Source organism: Histoplasma capsulatum (genome assembly GCF_000150115.1).
Source record: "Histoplasma capsulatum G186AR genomic scaffold supercont2.1, whole genome shotgun sequence".
Classification (NCBI taxonomy): domain Eukaryota; kingdom Fungi; phylum Ascomycota; class Eurotiomycetes; order Onygenales; family Ajellomycetaceae; genus Histoplasma; species Histoplasma capsulatum.
In genome coordinates this window covers 1,426,996-1,448,260 of record NW_025544801.1, presented here as the reverse complement: position 1 = coordinate 1,448,260, position 21,265 = coordinate 1,426,996, and the positions used below count along the sequence as shown (strand labels likewise).

Genomic DNA, 21,265 nt, shown 5'->3' with positions numbered 1-21,265 from the left:
CTGGTGGTTTTCACGAAAAGCATCCTTGATTGTATAGTTGCGAACGCGAGTTTATATATATGTTCGATTGGGTTTCATCCAATGAGATGGGAGACAAAAATGAAAATAGATAATTAGCCCCTGTATTTCATCGAATTCATTTCTCATTTTACAAGAACAGCTAGCGGAGGATTTGAAAGTGTCAAAAATTGGTTTAACTGGAGGGAAACGGATGACAGAGTGAAAGAGAAAAAGAAAAGGAAAACGGAAACAATGATCACAAAATTTTGGGTATATCTACAACGACCCAAATGAGTCCAGAAGAGGTACGGGCTTATTATTTATGAGACAAAGTGCAGGCATCCCTTGCAGGCTTTCCACCACTCCATCCTTTACCTACGTCCCATGTAAGCTCTATAGAAGTCACCTGCGGCATCTCCGCCACTTATCCCATTTCCAGTCCCATTCCGATATTGGCTATATGAGCCCATATTTTGATGGACGCTAAGAGAGCTACCTAGCTTGTGCGAAGCTGCGATCTTTGCATGCAAATTTGCCGTGCCTTGGTCGATGAGTTGAAGTTGGGAAAGGTGAGAATTGAGGATGCGGACGATTTGAGATATCTGGGAGGTATGAAAAGGTTAGGACGAGCAGAGAGAGTGCGCTTTTGTAATATGAATAAATAGCGCTTAGTGGGACATACCGGTTCGTCAGCCTTGGTGGTTTTGCTCAAAGTGGAGGAAGCAGAATTGACCTCTTCGATCATGCTTGTCAAATCCTGGGCCATTTCATTAAGGCGTTCGGAGAGACGTTCCGCGAGTTTGTATCTGCATAAGGTTAGTTTATCGAAGTTGGGTTGCAAATATGTGAGCTGGAGAAGATGACAAAACTGGATTGGCATTGGTATCGAAGCAATTTGGACTTACGTTCGTTCACGTTCTTGATCAGGTCCTTGCAATGAATCTGTAAAACCGACCTGCTTCGACAACAAAGCTTCAACCTCTTGTTCATAACGATCGAGCCATGAGCTCAATTCATCTTGTTGTCCCTCTACAGATGCTAATTGCCGTTCAACTTCCTGCGTAGCCCTTTCTGCGTCGACGGTATTGCCGTACAGTTTCTGCACTTTCGTTCCATTTTCTACAAGCATCCGATCCCATTTGGCAACTTGCTCAGCTTGTTCTTGGAACTCCTTTTGGTATTTTGCTAGATCAGTGGCCCAGCGAGTAAGGATCTCATCCATGGTTTTATTTTTGAGCCGTGATTGTGCTGGGGGAGCCGGTCCCACTGTCGATGCACCAAGGCCACCGGCTGTCGCGGGCGTTGCAGTTGTGGCACTAGCACTAGTGACAGTGGCGGCGGCTGTAGTTGTTGCTCCAGAAGCAGAAATCTTTTCTGAAGATGACGTTGGTGGAGCTGTTGTGGTTGTCGTCTTAGCAAGGTTGAACATTCCACTGGCTGGCTGACCTGATGAAGTGGCTGGGGTAGTCGAGTCTTTGGGGGCAGTTGTCTTCGGAGTACTTAGACTAGAAAATAGCCCACCAGCGGGTGCCGTTGTCGTTGTGCTTGTAGCCGATGCAGTAGAGGTAGGCGCCAGATTTCCAAAAAGGGGTTTCTGAGCGGTGTCTGACATTGCGGTTGGTGTAAAAGCACTCGAAGAGGGTTTGGAGGTAGGGAAGCTCAATGGCTTTTGTTGTGATTGACTTCCCGAAGTACCGGGAGTGGTTGACGTTGGGGCTGCACCGAATGTGGGTGGGGGTGGTTTTGCATCTGACTTTCCAGCCTCCGCGCCTTGAGCTTTGGCGGGCGAGGAAGTGAATAAGTTGCCTGAGTTTGGCGTTGGCATTTGAGTAGTGTTTGTGAAGAAACTTGGTGCTGCTGCCGTAGTTGTGGGAGCGTTTAGTGGCGACACTGCACTGGTTGTTGCACTGAAGCCTGGGAAGGAAGGGGAGGAAGTTGGCTTTTGTCCAAAAAGAGATGCTGGCTCATTGGCCTTTGTCGATGCTTGGCTCGTGAAAAGGCCTTGCCCAGCTGAGGTCTGAGGGGGTGGTCCGGCAGGTGTGGTGGACAGGTTCCCAAACAATGATGGTCCGCTCGATGGTGCTGGAGTAGTACTTCCAAACAAGCCGCTAGTGGCTGGAGTCGTTTTTCCTTGTTCCCCAAATAATACCGATTGCGGCTTGCCAGATGATGTAGGCTCCCCTAATTTAGGGGTTTGACTTGCATTTCCGAATAGGTTCGTCGTCGGAGTGTGCCCAACACTCTGTCCTGGATTTGAAGGTTTCGTTAACGTGTTGCCAAACGTAGATTTTGAGTTTTGACCTCCAAACAAAGAAGCCGTCTGCCCTGTTGTTGGGGTCGTCGAGCCTCCTCCAAACAAGGGTGCAGAAGGCGGATCTGCTGCTGCTGCTGTTGTTGTGGGTGTTGCCCCGATATTGCCAAAGAGACCACCAGTAGTTTTGCCGGGCGCAGGTTGGGAAAATGGCGAGGTGCCCGCTGTACCAAATGTAGGAGCATTGGAACCTCCCGATGTAGACGAGGTCCCGAACTGAAATAGGTTAGACATCGTGGCAGAAGATACCTGTGGTTTGTTTCCCTGGGTTTCAGAACGGGTGTTTCCTAGCAATTTGGCAGTCAGTACAGTAGACTTAGTTACATCTGGAATTTGAAGCAGACCTTGTCAACATTAGACGGGGAATATGAGAACGTATAAAGTGGTGCAACCTGGGGTAAATATAACAGTAGTTCGTGTAACCAGTTAGAGGGATATTATACGGGTGTTGGAAAAGCAACAGCTCTATGGCCTTGAACGGTTGAAGTGTTTTGTGGATAATTGTGCAGAGCTCCTTTTGGCGTCGCGGCGAGGTCTCGATACAACATCATACAATGTTTTACACACGACATTCTACTGAGGAGAGCTTCGAGAAACGGTAACGATACAATAACAGGACTGCTGGCTCCAGACCGCCTTGGCAGAATCTCAGCACCTTGAAACGTCAAATGTCGGCCCAACTATATCTTGCTCATTTTCATTTCATTCTTAGACACAATTTTTAATAGTGCCACAATATACTGCGTTATATGTGCTGGTTAATGGGCGTTGATTTAGACGACTTGAGACCTTTATAATGGCAGAGCGGTGTTCTCGCCCTCCGAGCATCTTGTTGGAGCCGCCACCGAAAGGGGTTGAGCTGGATGACCCTGGGGCTCAGCCATCTTGTACGTTTTATTTCTCACTGATAAGTTTATATTTAGTAGAAGGAATGGCTGCTAACCGATATGTTGTCTGCAGCGTGCGAAAGTGAAGATGAACACTTCTCTGACGCTTCTGAAGGCATCGCAACCCATCTCCGTTCTCAAACGCCGTCACCAATACCCCGGACCCGTGTAGAGAAGATCGATGATTCTCCAAGCTACGGAGAGGTTCCTGGCTCCCCTGCATACGAAAAAAGGGTATTAGATGCTGTTCCAGATGAGATCGAGATTATTGGCAGCAGACCACCCAGCAGACCGCAGTCAAGTGCGAGCATAAGAGCTGCCTTACCCCCGAACTTGGCTCCTGCTCCACGGACTGTTGTCGAGAAAATCGACCCAACCTCACCGAGCTACGGAGAAGAACCAGGGACACTTGCTTATGAATCCCATAAAGCAGATTCTGCACCGGATGTGATACTAAAAATCCAAGAACAGACACCTCAAACTTGCATCACATCGCAAAATCGACGTCGGGATAGCGGCAGTGAGGGAAGTCCAGTTCCGGAAACCGTACTTTCCCGGGTCGAATCTCCACCTGAAAACAATTCGCGACGATTATTTAACGCACACAGAAGACGCCCTAGTGATGCACTTCCAGATGTCATTCAGACAATTCCTGACGTTCCAGGTATGCCTCTCTCCTATTCCTTGCCCACCCTTTTCGGATTTCAGAGGGACGATTGACCAAACCAGGGTCTCCAAACTCTTCGACTAGTAGATCCGAGCATCGAAGCCATGTCCGACGGAAAAGCTCTGTAACGGAACAACAAGCCCCTGACGATAGTTTTGCACATGATACTGCTGTAGATGATGACCAAGCCTTTGGTGATGATTTTTATGATTTCGAAGAAGGAGAAGGAAACATTGAAGAGGACGATTTCGGTGATTTTGGGGAGGCTGAATTTCCACAACCAATGGAGATTACCAATGAGAGTACGGCCCAGATTAACGGTGTCCCCATGCAACAACCTCCATCGCCTTCACTTGTAAGTAGTCTTAGTATAAAGTACAATCCCAACCATGCGTATACGGCATCGGGCGATTCGAGAAAAGTTTATTTTCTACAATTTAGTCTACAGCTGATTATTTCCTCAAGAAAGAAAAGGAACTGTAAACTGATAGGTTATCATTCAATCTAGCCGCCGCTTTTAGATTTCGAATCTATAAAAACCCTCCCGGATCTTCTCGCAGCAACATCCAGTCACCTCGATGCTATATTACCCGGTTCCGCAAATCTTCCATCTCTCCCACCCATTTCGCCCATCCCAGACTCCTCTGCCATATTCATTACCGAACGTTCTCTTTCACTATGGTCACAACTTGTCTCCCCACCTCCTCTCCAACCCGCCAATTGGACAAAATCCCGTATCCGCCGTGTCTTCCTCGTCTCCCTAGGTGTCCCCGTTGACCTAGACGAGATCCTCCCCGCCTCGAAACAGAAAAAGCTTGTCCTACCTTCGATAAATCTCGAGGGTAATTCCTCATCCTCCTCTAACATAGCCGCCGGCGGCCTGTCCCCCACTAGTAACGCAAAAAATGACTACCAAGGACACTCCTCTACCCTTCTTGACTCAGCTCGCTCCACATCACGCAGCCGTCCGCCGCGACGTCGTGGTCTGGAACCCCCCCCGGAACTAGATCTCTCAGCCGTCCGTCGCTTATGCGCCACCACAGATGCAGCACTGGATAACTTCACAGACGATGAACTGAGACAGCACATAGCACAACTGGAGAGGATAGCCGTACGCGCCAGCGAGGTATTGGAATACTGGTTAAAACGCCGCGACGCGCAAATTGGCGAGAAAGAGGCATTTGAGGGTGTTATTGAGAACTTGGTCAAACATGCCAGGCAGGTGAGGAAGTAAAAATAAGCTAGTGTTTGCCTGTTCCACGCGGTGGGATACATACATATCCGGGGCCTCCTCCGTAGAACGTATGTGCTCATGCGTCTATTCGTCAGGTCACAGCCACAATACCCTCTTCAGATCATTACCATTCAGCAAACGATATACGCAAACATGGAATACAGAAAGACAAAAAAACATAAAATAAAAATTAAAAAAAATAACCCAGCGTAAAGGGACGGAAGCTCAAAGGGACAAAAAAACCGAAGAAAGTGATGGAAAAGCAGGTCTTTTCTTTACTTGCTTCTGCCTAAAAAATCCCCTTATATCATGAAAAGAAAGGAAAAGAAAAGAAAAGAAAACAGGGGTTCCGTTTATTCATTCGTCCATCTTAGCTAGATAAGCACATAATTTGCAGGAGTTCATTTTCCTCATCTTACTTGCTTTCATGCTCCTTTTCTTCTCCCTCTGAATATGAATATCCTCGCCCATTTCCCCCCATTAGTCCCATTTTAATAAACAATTATATGTCTATATATATATGTATGTCAACGCGTTTATTTTTCTACTATCATTATTTCTGAGATGTGTGAAGTTTTGACTTAACTCCCTCAGAACTTTGCTCAATAAGTCTGCCAAGATCATCAACCCAGTGGAGTTTATGGTATGACACATGGAAGGATGGGAACAAAACACAAAAATCGATCCATGATGGATGGATGTATTCATAAAATTTATATATATAGGTGTGGATGGACCACAATTGAGCTTTGGCAGAAATTGTGAGCTCAAATCCTGTCTAAACCAAAGCAAAGTGGAAAGTAAAAGATGCAAGTAAGGATAGAAAATGCTGTTCTTCCCATTTCCATTTGTCCTATTGAAACCTTTTTGTTTTTGGTGGTGCGGGGCCTTTGGAGTAGGAGAATTAGTGTAATGAGAACAAGGGTGTAAATGTGTTAAATGCAGAGAACCGTGGGGTCTTTCTTTAAATGCAAAGTTAGGTTAAGGAAAAAACAAAATGCTAGCTAGGGATATCAAATATTGCCAAATTAACACGCGCCTCCAGGGATATAAAAAAAGGTCAAGCCTGAAAGATTAGGAGTACAATAATAAAAATGCAAGGAGAAAGGAGATGGTATTTGCGCCTGAGATGATGCGATCGGGGGAAACTAAAATGGGGTATAGATAATTTGAAGTACGCGCTCAGTAGAAAGACGAAAGCGGAATGTATGCAAACGAGCATGAGAACAAAGGGTTCAAACTCGAAAAATTAATCGAGCTCAATAACTTCAGGGGTGGAGGATTGCTTTGAAGGTCTGTCAGGGTAGAGTTGTTGCTGGCCATGATTATTTGGGGAGGTGATACTCAAGCCATCTTCCCGTTTCCGTTTCAACATGCCCGGTTCGCTTGGCCTGTTATTATTATTATTGTTATTATTCCTTTCTGTCTTGGGTTCCCAGGATCCATCCGGGCGCACGAGTATCGCTTTTACATCTAATTGCTTGCCTTCGTCGAGTGTACGCCGGACCGTAACTAGGAAATCGTCAATGATCAGGGACTGGGGGCGGGCATCGTTGCCGCAGATAGGACACTTCCAATCCTCTGCCATGCCGTATCCTTTCGATGCTTTAGACAGGCGCGTCATTAGAAATGTTTCAATGTCAAAACATTCCATATGTGGGCAAAACTTGGTCCGGGCGGGGGTGTCGAAGACCCGCGCCATAAAGGGATCCACTAGGTCAATCGTTATGTGGTCATCAACGACAGAAATATCGTCATCATCTGTATTTAATCCTGCAAGCCGATGCTTGATTTGGTCTAGAGATGTAGCGGATTTTTGATGCTGAATGAGCGAGCGGACACGGTTAAGCGATGCGTATTCAAGTATTTCCAGAGCCACGGCATAAGACGATTTGCTGTTGTACTCTGGGGAGCCCCAGAGTATAGCTATCGATATCTCATTCATGCCTTCTTTGAGGGAACTCGTGACATTAAGCGGTATATCCCTTCCAAAATGCATTTTCCGGCGAACGAAATGCTCCATGCCGTTAACGTGAATATATATAGCAGTAGGCCATGCAGTGTCCGATACAGCCCATTGATGCTCCGAGAGCTTTGGAATGGGGGAATTCGTTTTTATGCACCGTATCTGATATGTTCGACGCCCATCCAGAACTCCCCATACGGGCGAACCATTCTTTGACACAGTTTTTCGTCGAAAAGGGAATTTTTGGAATTCCTCTGGCGGGATTGTGAACTGCAGTTTTCGGATTGGCGCTTGCAATTGAATGGGAAACAAAGCAAAGCTGTGAAGATACGGGAATAATGATGTTGGACCATTACTGCCTTCTTTGTCATGAAGCGCCACGATCTGCTCTTTCAGATAAGCTTGGTGGAGGCCATCAATAAGGGGATTTGGGTTAGCAGATTCCATGGGGAGAATTCCGGGGGGAGGCAGAAGTAAGTTGTTTGTTTTGGGATATAAAGGTTGCGCTGCAGTGGGCTGTGTTTGAGACAGCTGAGCGGATGGATGAACAAAGACATCGTTGCGCAACTGTGTATTCATGTTATGTGACAGGACAAACCGGGTCGAATTTGGGGGAACTTGGTTCGGGAGAGGTTGGGCGGTCATAGACCACCCCGCAGGGGGTGCTGGATGTGCACGTGTGTATGAGGGGACAGTCATCTGTACTCTGTTGGGAACTGGCATTGAAGCATATTGTCGATTTGGCTGGAGAGAGTACTGGGTAGGGTGTGATGCGAGTGGAGGGTATGGGGACGGGTCTTGGTGATAAGCACGCCGTATTGGAGGTTGTTGTTGCTCCTGAGTGAGAGGGTCCTGAGTTTGGACCTGAGGACCACCAGTGTCCGTTATTCGAAAATTAGCCCCCGTATTTTCTAGAGGCCCCTGATGGATAATCGCTCCGTGGAATACCCGCTTAGGTAAAACATGTTGCTCCGATATCCGGAGATATTGTTGTCTGAGGAATTCGTTCTCAGCTTGGACCTGGGACAGAGGTATAGGATTTGCACTGTGCATTCGTAAGCGACGCTGTTGGTAATATTCCTCGTTTTTTCGGAACGTAGCGGTAAATAATTTGACAGGAACGTCATCTGTGGCTCCAGTAAGACGGCGACAGCATACTGTGAATATAACATATTGAAAAGTTGGTGTGGTGAGGCCAAGAATGTCGATCATCTCATCAATAAGTGGCGGATATCCTCGAGAAGTAATAGACGTTTCAAACGGCAACCAGGAACGTGCCATGGCTTCTAGAAAGCGTATAACCTGGTCTAAAACAGAAGAGCAAATCGAGCAATATCGAAGAAATTCTCCAATTAAGGCAGGGAATCTGGCGCATGCTTCGACAAAAGGCTTTGAGAGACACTCATTCCGTATCAGAATGCGCGAAACCAGCTCCAGACCTGCCATTTGGTAAGCTCCAAATTTAGAGGGATCTAAGGAACTAGGGCATGTTGTTTGCAGACAATACACCTGATGTAGGGCAATGTAGAACAAATCCCCTTTCTCACAAGCATTTCGTAGAAGGTGTATGCGGCTCTTCTCGCAAGACCCTGGTGCTGCCGAAATCCGATCAAGCAGAGGGATGAATCTTTTCGGGGAGATGGGCTCAGCGAACAAGAACTTCAGCAAGGAGGCGTGGCTTTTGTTCGTCATATCAGACGCGAGCTGAGGATTGGCTGGAACCACCTTCTGGGGCTGATATTGTTGAGGCATAGCTGAATTGCACGACAAAACCTGCGCGCGTCCACCCTGATGTGCTACTGGGATTTGTGATGTCCTTGCAACTCTGGCAGCTTGTGACATGGGCAATGATGAATGTCCCATGTCATCTGCGGATGCAAATGACGGGGATATTGTTTGCGGTTCACGCTCAACCAGCTGTGGGGGACCTGATTGATGTGGGGAAAGAGAAACTCCCTCTGGAATGAAGTTGTCACTTGGTCTCGTCTCGCTGGTAGCTCTTGTGGAGCATCCATGGTTCGAATCTGGGGATGGGAGCACACCGAATTGGCGATCGGCAATAGACACGCTATGAGATGCCTGCGTGGGGCACGAATTAGAGATATGAGGAGATGCTGAGGCCGATACAGGAGCGGGTCGGGAGGGGATGTCAGGGGACACAGGAGAGATTGGTAGCTCCTTCGACGAGAGAGCATCGGGTCCACTTTGGCCTTGTGTATTATTGGGAATGGGCTGCTTGACAGTATCTGATGTTGAACGTCTTTCATTATCCATCTCAATGTCCCTAGGCTGGAAGGGGGCTTGGGGTTTTTGGTTAGGTGCGGGAGAGGGAGTTGACAGTTTCGACGGTGGGGCGATGCTCGTTTTGGAGGTTGAGTTTAACATCCATGGCTTTTGCCGGCACCCTACAAATTTGTTGAGTGTTGAATTTAAAGAAGTCAAGTTAGAATCGCGGGAATCAGGGGGTTGGCGGCAGTTATGAAGACGTTGTGGTGACCGCATTGTCAACTCTTCTGATGTCAGGGAAGCATGTTTAGGCACGGCGCGATCTACAAGTATGGATATGGACCCTAGATATCCATGGATGGCAAAGCCCTACAGTAACTTAGCCCTGGAAGTGATTGGGCGAGCGCCACATCAGCTGACCCTGCAGGTCACAGGATCAAAATTTTTGAAAGACATTTTGAAGCACAACGAAGGATTTTAAACAGTAATTTTTTAATCTTCTAAGGTTACTCATATTCAACTGTAGTTTAATATTTAATATTGGCTAAGTATAGTCATTATGAACCTGCTGAATCACAGCGGATCTTATTGGCCGTTTTTATATTATAACTGCTGGGAGCAAGATGTCATAGCTGCGCTGTGCATTCAGTGACCGATATTTTTAGATCATTCTGATTTCATCTGAGACTAAAATTACTAGTATCCTACATTATTGTGAATCTCTTATGCAATAGTGGTTGCATTCACTAATAAGACGCTAGGCGACAAGCAAAGAACCCTCCCAGGCTTGTCCTTTCCATTACCAATTATAGTACTTTATTGTATAACAGTGATACTTCACTTCTCAATTGTCACAGATGAAATATGATTCAAAAGATTAGAAATATTACATTCAACATTTAAGTCGGATTTGTTATACTCTCATCAGAGTGAAGAACCTTTCTGTGTGAACATTGATATTGCTCAGAATGCCTTCCCCCCATTGGCGCAACCTGCGGAACATGTCGCCAGGTTATCACTGGTGTTTTCAAGAGCTACTCGGCAGAAATCTTTATGGCCAAAAATCCTGGGTGGTGGAAAGGGCCTACATGCTGATTGCTAGTCAAAGCCGAGCCAAGCCTCGCTGGGTTCTTGGCGCCTTTTTCGACTTGGCCTTCTATGCTCATTGTTTATTTAGGAATCCTTATGGAATCTTTGTTTGAGGAGATTTTATTGTGTAGGGAGGATCTACTCTATTGACTACGTGATATCATCAAAAGCCCAACATCGTCTTCTAGGATATAGCAATAAAGATATCGCCAGGCAACAGCAGGCCTAGCGCCCCTCGATCATCCTCTTTACTCCCACCATTGTCGTCGACACCTCTGCTGGAGCCGTATCGACTCGCCCTGCCGTCTGTTCTAACTATCCCCCGGGTCATCATCGAGATACTACAAGTCGCAAGAGTTAAAATCAACACGGCCTTCGACAGCTCAAGGTACGTGATACAAATACAAAGCTCCCCTGAACCCTCACCGATGTCGCCCACCCTTGATAAAGTCTCACCCATTGAGGGCTGGCTCTTTGAACAATATACAAAAAAAGCTTGTGATGACCCGTGGTCTATTGAGCGATATTCAAGGAAAGTGGTATACCATGCTATCTCTGAGCCAAAGATGCTTTAGCATACTATGGAGTACCCACTGGTGTCTTTGACATACACATTGTTGTGGACGATGTTAAGGAAGCAGCAGATGCACTTATTGAAAGAGGCTGGCACGCTCCACCTCCTGACTTTGAAGCACGGTACATTGGTATTGAGGAGGCCACTTGCTATCTTGTTGAACTGCAAAGTAAGAGTGTGGGCCTCCTTGATTCTGTGGTTGCTCTTACTGCAGTCTCCGACTGGGATATCAAGCTTCCAGACATTGTCATGCAGAAAAGCTAGCAGCCCCAGAGAACCATCAGATGGCCCTTTATTTCACCATTACATCAACTTCTAGATTCCTTCATCAGGAAATGGCTGGATACTTTAGACATGCACCTTTTTTTTCTGCCGCCACATAAGCTGCTTTTTAGGCTATCTTTATGACTATATTCCAATTTTAGAACCCAGAGAATTTGCAGATTACTTGAAGATGGGGCATCAACAGTACCATTTTGATGTGATTGCAGGAGTCAGCTATACTAGAGAGCCGTTTAGAATTGATTCAAAGAGGATCCGGGACTCCATACTCAGAGGGGAGAATGAATTTTGTGGGTGCTCGGTTTCGAGGGATGATGAGCGATTTTCCACAGCTAGTGTTGTGGAGGCACAGCTGCTGGCTATGCTTCCACCTGCAAATCACAAATGAATCATATGTTATCTAGCTTTCACAATCACGGTTGTTTCAAGTGCTGTGATTATGCAATTATTATTCCAAACACCCTTTCTCGTATTCTGATGAGGAACATTACTTGCAGTTCACACCTATAAATGACTTAAATTTATGATACAAACTTGTTTCATTCACAGTTGAATGATCTTATTTCAAGCATTTAGTTATTCGATATGCATTCAAGCTCTGACTTAAAACATCCCATAAGATCAACAGCCATCACAATGGTACGAGCGCAGGTGTCGGTGCTGTCGCTGAATGTATGTACCTCTTGCTCTTGTAAGTGGACGAGGAAATTGCTACGTAGAATCCTGGATCAGGTTGATTACCAACATACACTGTTTAAAATTTAAATTGTCAGTATACTGTTGAGCTACAGTCTGTATTATCTTATGCTTTTTCCTCATAAATTACACATATAAATTATGAGATTGACATTGAGGTTACAGTATTATCATCACAATATATACTTGATATTTTTACTAAAAATTGTACGATATAAAGCATTATATTTGTATTTTAAGACATGAACTGTAATAGAAAATAATGTATTCAAAAGAAATAATCCAAATATTACAAAATATTCAACTTTTCTCATAGAAATGAGAAAAGAACAGCTAGTAATCTAAATACATCTCATTAAATTTATATCAGAAAATATTCTCACTTTTCCGCATGTAATACACATCATATAATATAGTCTAGTTAAAACGTAAACTTCTAGGTAGCGTGCGTAAGGGCTTCTGCTGTGCCTAGAGGGCGATCACGGGATTGGGGCCTTCTTCTGCTGTCCAGGCCTGTTGCTCGTGCCGGAGCCTTATGGGAGCATCCAGAACTCGCCCACAGAGCCAGAATGCTAATCCCGCCCATCCCATCTAACATCCCTGTTTCAACGGCCTACTATAGTACTCGTACACTTGTGTGCGTCGATTCCATTCGGTCGAGGCGTGGTGTTGGACGTGGCAGGATCAGAGTCTGTTGTTGGCCCTGATTTAGTTATCCCTCTCCACCACGTTCATTCCCATCCGCCTTTGCTTCGATTTCCTCCTACGCATTTTGTATCTGCAACCCCAGAGCTACGCAAGCCCATTCTCCTCGACCGCCGTTATCCTTTTTTTCTTACTGATATCTTCTCGATATATATTGACATATTCATAATCCCATCCTTTCTTCCCTTTCAAGACTTTGTCCTTTCTAATTCAGGACCTGTGTGGTCCGCTGTTTAAAAACATAAATTATTCCTCGATTTTGGAACTAACTACGTCTACGTGTGTCTTGGGCGACGGAGGAGTGTCCCATGCCCATACGCAGTAGACATCTATCGATTGACCGTTTACTCAACATACCATTCATTGATTGCTTCACGAGCCATCCCTCAACCTCGGATCAGACAACAAGAGCACTCACTATTTCCATCTACGATTCCTTAAGTATTCTTCGCTGAAAGACCGGTTGTGCAAATCCCAGTTCCCACCCGTTTTGCGAGCCGCGAATCTTTGTATTCTCAATGGTCTTATTCCTTCTCTCACCCAGACGACCGACCACTTCCGTTTCCACGACTTCGCCACCAGTTCTTACTTTGTTCTGGCAATGCCCCATACACCTGAGCTTCCACAGGGCATATGCCCAGGAGATATTTTAATAGTTGTCCGTTAGTGTATACCATTCTCCTCAGTTGCAGTTGCCGGCTCTGATAACATCATATGTGATAGATGACTTCCTAGCTCGGGGAGCGGACGAACTGACCCTTCGTCGAGGAGACAAGGTTGAATTACTAGAGCTAGACGAAGGTTTTGGTGATGGATGGTATTTGGGGAAACATGTGGCTGAGAATAGAACTGGGCTTTTTCCCGGCGGTAAGAACCTTTTCCTTCCCTCAGACGTGGTCATCGCTGATAATTTGATGTTGTAGTTTATACGACAACCATCCCAAAGTTGGGTGTTCGTCAACAGGCCACCACAGCGTCGAATTCCACTATTGCATCGAAATCCCGCGGAAACAACGAGTCCCCAGTATCACCTACAGCGTTAGGAGCCACTTCAGAACCGGCATCTCAAACACCAAATGAGGATTTAAACTCACAAGCATCACGCCAATTTAGTGGTGCTGATTTTAAGCCAACTGCTGAAGATCCCACAGGTGATGCCACAATACGACTCGGACAACAACAGGGCCCCAACATATCGCATCGCTCTTCTTCAGCCCCCCTGCTACCGACCGTGCAAAGGACTGTCAGTGAAACTATGTCTCGTCGAAACGGAGATGATAGCCCAGTGTTAAATGAAACCTTGAGCGTTATCAATGAACACATCTCAAATTTCAACACCCCGCGCCACAGCGTCGTTGCGCAGGACCCAAGGAACCCGAATGATTCTGGCAGTGAATACAGCAGCCATCCAGACCATAGATTGTCATACATCCCTGGAGTAGAAACTGACGAAGAAGAAGGGGGTGCTTCTTTAAACGAATACACTGTCAGGAGTTGGGACCACCACCAGACTGCTCGACATCTTCAACACCTTGGTATGGATCCGAACCACTGCCAAATTTTCGAGGAACAAGAAATCACCGGAGACGTCTTGCTGGAGATGGACCAAGAATTTATTTACATGAAGGAGTTTAACTTTGGGGTTATGGGGAAACGATTGAAGAGTTGGCATATAATCAAAAGCTTCCAAGAAGAGATCAAAGGGATCAGACAGCCGCGACAGTCCTCGTCTACATTCTCGGGTAGAGATCGCTCTTCTGAGGAGTTCGATCGGTCTCAGAGTCGAGCTGGAGGCTCTCTCCTTCCCAGAATACCGAGTATTAATGAAAGCCCTAGTCACAGTTCAAGACGACCGAGAAGTGCGTCTAGAAAACATTCTTCAGGGACAACGGTCTCTGCATCCTCAACTCCGAGCAGCAACGCTGCTTCGGTACCACCCTTGAATCAATCCGTTGGCTTAAGTGGCTCCTCGAGACCGTCAGCAGCGTCAGTTCGCCAGATAAACTACCCTCGCCCCCATTCATCGATGGATGGTTCTCAAGCATCCCCTAACCAGAGGACAAGGTCAGCACATGGCGCTCCTAGAGGCAAAAAAACTTCCTTTGACAGGGGTTGGACTATGGCAACTGGATCTCAGGCTGTAAACAATCAGCCCGAGAACTTGGTCAGTGCCAGTTACAACTCTGAATCCTTTCTCCAGCGGACGTTAGACCCTCTTAGCAATAATGAATCCGACTCGTCTCTCATTGTGGATTCTGCGGATTTGGATAGAGGGTATTTCTCGGGTGGTGAAATCGATGTGAGGAAGTCTCGAAAAGTCCTTACTAAACGGGATTCTACTAGCATTGGAGAAGATTTGAAGCAAGTCCGTGCTAGTCGACACTCGCACTTTGGTAGTGACCCCAGGGATTTTGTTCCGCATATTCCAAACAAACTTAACCAAAGCAGTCCGTCAAGTACGAAATTCAGTGACAAGGACGTCTATTCTAAGGAATCGTTTGGAGACCTGGCCCATGCTCCTCCTGTAACCAACTTGGAAGAGAAAAACACTAGCTCCAGCTCTGGGATATTTTCTGCACTATCCCCACTCCACACGAAGACGAATGGTGAAAGCTCCGGGCGTTCCTCCCCCTTACCATCGTCGCATCTCAAAAACGTTGCGCCTAAAGTTCGTCGTGCCCTAGGTTTACGTGCGGTCTCAGACTCTGTCACTGGCAATGAGAAAACAATGGCATTGTCATCTCCTACTTCTGCGTCTACGTCAAAAGACTCACAGAAGTCGCCCTCTAGGACAAATTCTAGTACTCCATCTGGCACGTCTAAAAGCTTCGAAATGGAGAGCACAGATAGCTCCACGAAAACCGTTGAAGGAGGCTTTGCATTGGTGACAATGCCAAAGGCTTCCAATCCCCGCTCAAAATCAAAGAAAGATACTAGTGCATACATGCGCGGTCTAGAGAAGAAGACCCCGCAAGAACAAATGATTGGATGCGATTATTATGGCTGGATGAAGAAGAAGTCCTCAAATTTAATGACTACATGGAAGCCGCGGCTTTTCGTTCTTCGCGGCCGTAGACTCTCGTATTATTATTCAGAGGATGACACAGAGGAACGGGGCCTAATCGATATTTCCTCACACCGCGTATTCCGTGCTGATCAAGACACTATCACGGCACTTCACGCCACACTCACTGGAGCAACAGCCTCCCCGACCTCCCCAAGTAATTGGAATAACGGGAATGCTCCCGCCGAAGCGGATTCGCTGTCAAATATGTCTCAGTCGTCCCCCAGCGATGCGCCGTTCATCTTCAAGCTGGTTCCACCAAAGGCTGGGTTATCGAGGGCAGTTCAGTTTACAAAGCCCTCCGTCCACTTCTTCCAAGTCGACAACATCCAACAGGGACGTTTGTGGATGGCGGCATTGATGAAAGCTACGATAGAGAGGGATCTCAATCTACCAGTTAAGACCACAAATAAACAGAAGACAATCAGTTTGAAACAAGCGCGCGCGACCAACCAACGTCCGCCGGCTCTCATGGGTCCCGAAAGCATGGAGAAGAAGTTATCATCACCGTCCTCTAAGAGCAACACCGATGGGACCAACGGGGACCAAGTGACCGGGGGCTTGAATATTATTGAATCTCTGGAGGAAAGCATTGACAGAAACGAACCTGAGCCTGAGCTGACGACAGTCGAAGCAGGCGGTAGTGAATCCTCTGAGCCGATTCCTGTGTCTATTTTAAGTTCAAATCAGGAGATTGCTTCTCAATGACGATCTCTATTTTCGTTTTCGCATTTCATATCACATCTAATCCGTTTTGCAACTGAAGTGTATATGTGGGATAAGGGATATTTTAATTTTATAATGATTGAATTTTTACTTCTCACTTTATTTTGATAACGGTCAACGCCACCACATCCCTGGATTTTTTTTTTTTTTTTTTTTCATTATTCCCACTTTTGTTGACGGCTGTCGAATTTTCTTTTCACCTCTCTATCTCGCCCTCCGCCACCCTCGGGCGGACCCACCAATCCCCCTCCTCTTTCCTTCTCTTTTTCTTTCACCCGAGTTGAGATATATGGTACCTATGATGTAGATCCTTAAAAGATATTTTTTTTACCCGTTGACGATATGAAGAGATACGAGGAGGACACAGATGAGACATGAGTCGGCAGGTTTTGCAGAACAACCAGTACTTAGTTTCAAGAATGGTGAACACTTTCTTGATTCCGAAGTTTTTTCTCTCCCACGTAGCTGATTTTGATCACTTTCCTTTTAAAATTGCCAAAAATAAACAAAACAAACAAGGTGGCGGTAAAAATAATTCAAAAAAATATTAAAAAAAATGCCTAAATGTTAAATCTTGTATGGAGGATGATGTACGGGCTTTATTGACGAATAATTTGCCTTCCTAAACACTGATCATTTAATACTGTACGGAGGTCGGTTTCAAAAGTTTCGTTCAGCCAAGCTACTATCTACGCCACTGATATGCTAGTTGAAATATTATCGATACCACTAATGAGAATTAATTACCTCTCATTTTAAATCGCAGAGAATCCCCCAGAGATTAATGAATCAAATTTGTCTTCTCTTTTATTTTCAATATGGCTCTCAATACAGATATCTAAACCTGTGCTGTGATAGTGGCTCTGAACTTATATCTATAAAGCTCATGACATTCAACAGCTGCTCTGATGTGGAAGCTCATCAGATTTGAATGCAATTGAAGCTGCCTGGCCCCGGATGAAGAGAAAAACAACACAGAAGGGTGCTCCAAAATCACAAGCAGAGGCTGTTAAGATGTGGGAGAAGACATGGAAGGAGCTGTCACAGTTGAATATACAGGCATGGATTGAACAGATTCCAGTGCATGTTAAGAAGATAATTGAGCTTGAAGGTGGTAATAAATATAGAGAAGATAGATGAAAGCAGAAGAAATAATGAGAGAGAATTTACATGTAAAATCTAGTATAAATTTCTAGTGACGGTTGTGGCGTTTTTAGTGCTTGAACGAAACTTTTGAAACCGACCTCCGTAGAGGGACGCACAAGCCGTGAGAGTTACATTACCCAAATGCTTCTGCTTATAGAGAATTCTCAATTGCAGGGACACCATCCTGCTGTATAACAATTCTATTTAAGGGCATCTATCTCTATACGGTTAATTTGAGATCTGGCGGAGGAATACAAGCTCTGTAACAGAACAGATAGCTACCGTTCACTCTTAAGAGGCCTTGATGGCTTTTGTGCGCTGCTGTGGAGCTCTGTTTGAGGATCTGGCTATGTCTGAGCTTCTACCGTATTTCTATTACGAGCCCCAGCCGTGCGCTATATGATCATATCGCGAGATCGGGGCTCTTTCTGGGATTTCAGAGCGCTTCGACTGCGTGCGGAGTAGCTGCCCAAGAGATCAACTAAGATCTATATACTATTTAGTATATCTGCATCAGGGAATGGGAACTGCCTGGATAGAAATAAATAAAAAGTGCATATACTATCCCTACACCTATTTGAAATTAGTAAACATTGGCTGGTTGTCAATATCCAATATACCTCCTTTTCCGAGGCTGGCTTGACACCGACAACCCGGGTCAAATCACGGCTGAAATCAAAAGGTTAAATTGAAGATAATACTCAGGAGTCAAGGATACTTTTTGGATTCAAGAATCTATGTAACAGGCTGTAAATAAAGTGAGTTAGATGCTAGCAGATATTGCCACTGTTTACCCATTTTCTCTTTTGATTATGCTCCTCCACCGAAGAGCATCTGGGCATTCGTATGATTGAGATCCATTGACTGTTGCAGGTACCCTTCAATCATGGTTTTAACCCGGAAGCGCTGGCAGCACCAACTGCTCAGCATCCCCCGCTCCTCCATGTTTCCGTGAAATATTGGTTGATATTTATTGAGTTTGACAGAGCGCGAGGTGCCAAGGGAGGGCGATGAGGCTAAATTTATAAATAAACATTTCGCCTGAGCCGTCAGAAAAATGGGCTCCAAATTTCCTTTCTTGTTCGTTTTCATTCATTCCTTCATTATTTAAGGTGGTTATTTCCATCTCACGAGTAATTTGAATATAAGTGGAGATAAATCAAACGCTCCTAATGCGTGCGTCTCTATGTCCCTGCCGACGACCCTCCGCCAGCTTCTCTCCTACCTCCTCCCTATCTCGATAACATCGATAGTCTACCTCTACTCGTACCCCATATTCCATGGCTGTAATTTTCCCCCTACAGCCCCGAGTGCTTCGAGCAACCTTTCTTCTCCTCTTCCAATCCTAAATACCCTCCGCCAACATGTCGATATCCCCCACCTTGACATGTCCAAGTACACCCGGGCGGCGCCTTTCCGCCTCCTTGTCCTCGCCGACCCCCAGCTAGAAGGTGACTCGTCCCTCCCAAATCCAAAAGACAGTTTCCTAAAGCGCCTGGCCGGTTACCGAGAAGCAATTACATCTGCAGATACTTGGGAGGATATCCTGCTTGCGATCCTGGGCAGTCTCCGGGACATGCTGCTAGTCGATCTCCCCCGTTCGCTCAGAGCGACACGCAAACGGATAGATCTCTTCGGAAATGATTTCTACCTAGCTCATATCTACCGGTCGTTGCATTGGTGGTCGAAACCGACGCATGTTACTGTGTTGGGTGATCTGATCGGGAGCCAATGGGTGACCGATGGGGAATTCAAACGGCGCGCGTGGAGGTATTGGAACCGCGTTTTTCGTGGTGGGGTTAGGGTCGATGACGATATTACCATCACGGGTAGTGAGGATGTACATGGGAGGGATGTGAAGGTGGTTGAGGACTTACCATTAGATATGCAGGGTGGCGACGGTACTACTGGCTCCACTGGGCCATGGGAACGTCGCATTATCAATGTTGCTGGGAACCATGATGTTGGATACGCGGGCGATATCAGCGACGTTCGCATGGAGCGGTTCGATAAGGCATTTGGACGGGCTAATTGGGATATTCGATTCGAATACCGCGCTAGTACCCGGGATAATCCAGCGACTACACGAGAAGGTATACATTCTGCTTCTGCTGACACGCCTATATCTACTCCCGCGGATCCTGTGCGTGTGCCATTATCCAGTACTACTACCCCCTCAATACACGTTATTGTACTCAACAGCCTCTTATTGGATACTCCGGCCCTTCACCCATCCATTCAGCAACACACGTACAAGTTCATCAATGACGTGATCCAGCGACGATCCAAGCCAGTCGAAGACCGGAGCAGCTTCACACTCCTACTAACCCATCTTCCACTCCACAAAAGCGAAGGGATCTGTATCGATGCTCCCTATTTCCGCTTCTACGACCAGGACGATCCAAAGCCGCCACAGGAACATGAACCAAGGTATAAAGCTGGGGGCTTGCGGGAGCAGAACCATCTGAGCCAACATGCCAGCCATTCAGGAATACTTCAGGGGTTGTTCGGTATGAGCGGGAGCCCAAATGTCCCCGCTGGGGGGATGGGCCGGAATGGGCTTGTGTTAACCGGCCACGATCATGTTGGGTGTGACGTTCTGCACTTTGTCAATCGATCTGTGACACCAGCAGATGATCCGGAGGGGGCCATGTCACCGGGCTGGTCGTGGGATGCGACAAGATATGCTAGAAGCCGCTCCTCTCCCTCTTCGCTGTCATCACCGTTGCCAGCTGATACGCCTAACATTAGAGAGGTTACCCTTCGCTCGATGATGGGTGCATATGGCGGCAATGCGGGCTTCCTTTCCCTGTGGTTCGACTCTGATCCTTCCGTGCAGGAATGGAGATATGAGATTTCCACTTGCCGGTTTGGCGTGCAGCATATGTGGTGGGCCACCCATATTATTGCGATTGTGACGGCCGTTCTCTCTGTAGTCTCTGCGACGTTGGGTGTCTGGGGTTGGATGTTTGGTGAAGTGGCTGCGGGATCGAATGCAAAGGGGGTCAAGGGTGAGGCTCTGGGTCATAAAAGCGCTGACTTAGCGAAGAGGACGCAGGATGCGAAAACACGAACTACTAACCAGGGGAGACGCGATGGTCCCAGAGAGGATTTGAAGCGGAATGCAAACGATAAATGAAAATTCCGAGCTACCATCTTTATGAAAGTATTGTACTCATGCATTTATTTCTTGGGATAAACACTTACTTCCTTACTTGACTTTAATTTCAGCGCAAGAGCCATATATAATAATACCAAGCACTCTGTCCTAATTAGCATCATAGCGAGAGGGAGGGCATTTGGAGCTTGTTTTCTAGTCCAGGGCCGATTTTATTGCCAATTTTCATTACATCTGTACAATGTATCTGACTTATTATCTCCTTGCGTTTGCATCTTCCTGTTGCTCACCTATGGCTTTTAGGAGTACGGAAGTAAGAAAAATGGAACTGATCCTCCTGAGCAAATTGTCTGGTGGCAATTTGACATCAGGCTTGCTACTTTGTCCGTGCCTTTGCGCAGGTTGCCCAAATAATGAATAAACTTCCAGTGATATTCGCAACCATGACATTGTGAAATGGGGGTCATAGGCTAAATACAACATTTGAGGTTCCGTGGGAACGGAGTCTCGAACTCTTCCTTGGGACTCCGGTATTTTTCAATATATCGTTTTCACAAATTTCCCCGCCAGAAAC

The 21,265-nt window shown here is 46.2% G+C and overlaps 5 protein-coding genes across 5 annotated transcripts; 3 read left to right on the top strand and 2 right to left on the bottom strand.

The window, feature by feature from the left end:
• Window positions 1–371: 371 nt before the first annotated feature.
• HCBG_00455 (uncharacterized protein) lies at window positions 372–2,545 on the bottom strand (the record flags this gene model as incomplete). The annotated part of the gene is made up of 3 exons (XM_045427505.1): window positions 372–602; window positions 683–806; window positions 906–2,545. 3 exons carry the CDS (start codon window positions 2,543–2,545, stop codon window positions 372–374), a joined length of 1,995 nt encoding a protein of 664 aa, XP_045291480.1.
• A 320-nt stretch (window positions 2,546–2,865) lies between these two features.
• Window positions 2,866–5,099, top strand: HCBG_00454 (uncharacterized protein; the record flags this gene model as incomplete). Its single annotated transcript, XM_045427504.1, has 5 exons — window positions 2,866–2,909; window positions 3,089–3,198; window positions 3,272–3,862; window positions 4,042–4,220; window positions 4,374–5,099. 5 exons carry the CDS (start codon window positions 2,866–2,868, stop codon window positions 5,097–5,099), a joined length of 1,650 nt encoding a protein of 549 aa, XP_045291479.1.
• Window positions 5,100–6,348: 1,249 nt separating this feature from the next.
• Window positions 6,349–9,747, bottom strand: HCBG_00453 (uncharacterized protein; the record flags this gene model as incomplete). The annotated part of the gene is made up of 2 exons (XM_045427503.1): window positions 6,349–9,660; window positions 9,712–9,747. 2 exons carry the CDS (start codon window positions 9,745–9,747, stop codon window positions 6,349–6,351), a joined length of 3,348 nt encoding a protein of 1,115 aa, XP_045291478.1.
• Window positions 9,748–12,780: 3,033 nt separating this feature from the next.
• Window positions 12,781–16,409, top strand: HCBG_00452 (uncharacterized protein; the record flags this gene model as incomplete). The annotated part of the gene is made up of 3 exons (XM_045427502.1): window positions 12,781–13,299; window positions 13,361–13,504; window positions 13,561–16,409. 3 exons carry the CDS (start codon window positions 13,239–13,241, stop codon window positions 16,407–16,409), a joined length of 3,054 nt encoding a protein of 1,017 aa, XP_045291477.1.
• Window positions 16,410–18,653: 2,244 nt separating this feature from the next.
• On the top strand, window positions 18,654–20,823 carry HCBG_00451 (uncharacterized protein; the record flags this gene model as incomplete). Its single annotated transcript, XM_045427501.1, has 1 exon — window positions 18,654–20,823. The coding sequence occupies one exon, from the start codon at window positions 18,961–18,963 to the stop codon at window positions 20,710–20,712; it is 1,752 nt and encodes a 583-aa protein (XP_045291476.1).
• Window positions 20,824–21,265: the final 442 nt, after the last annotated feature.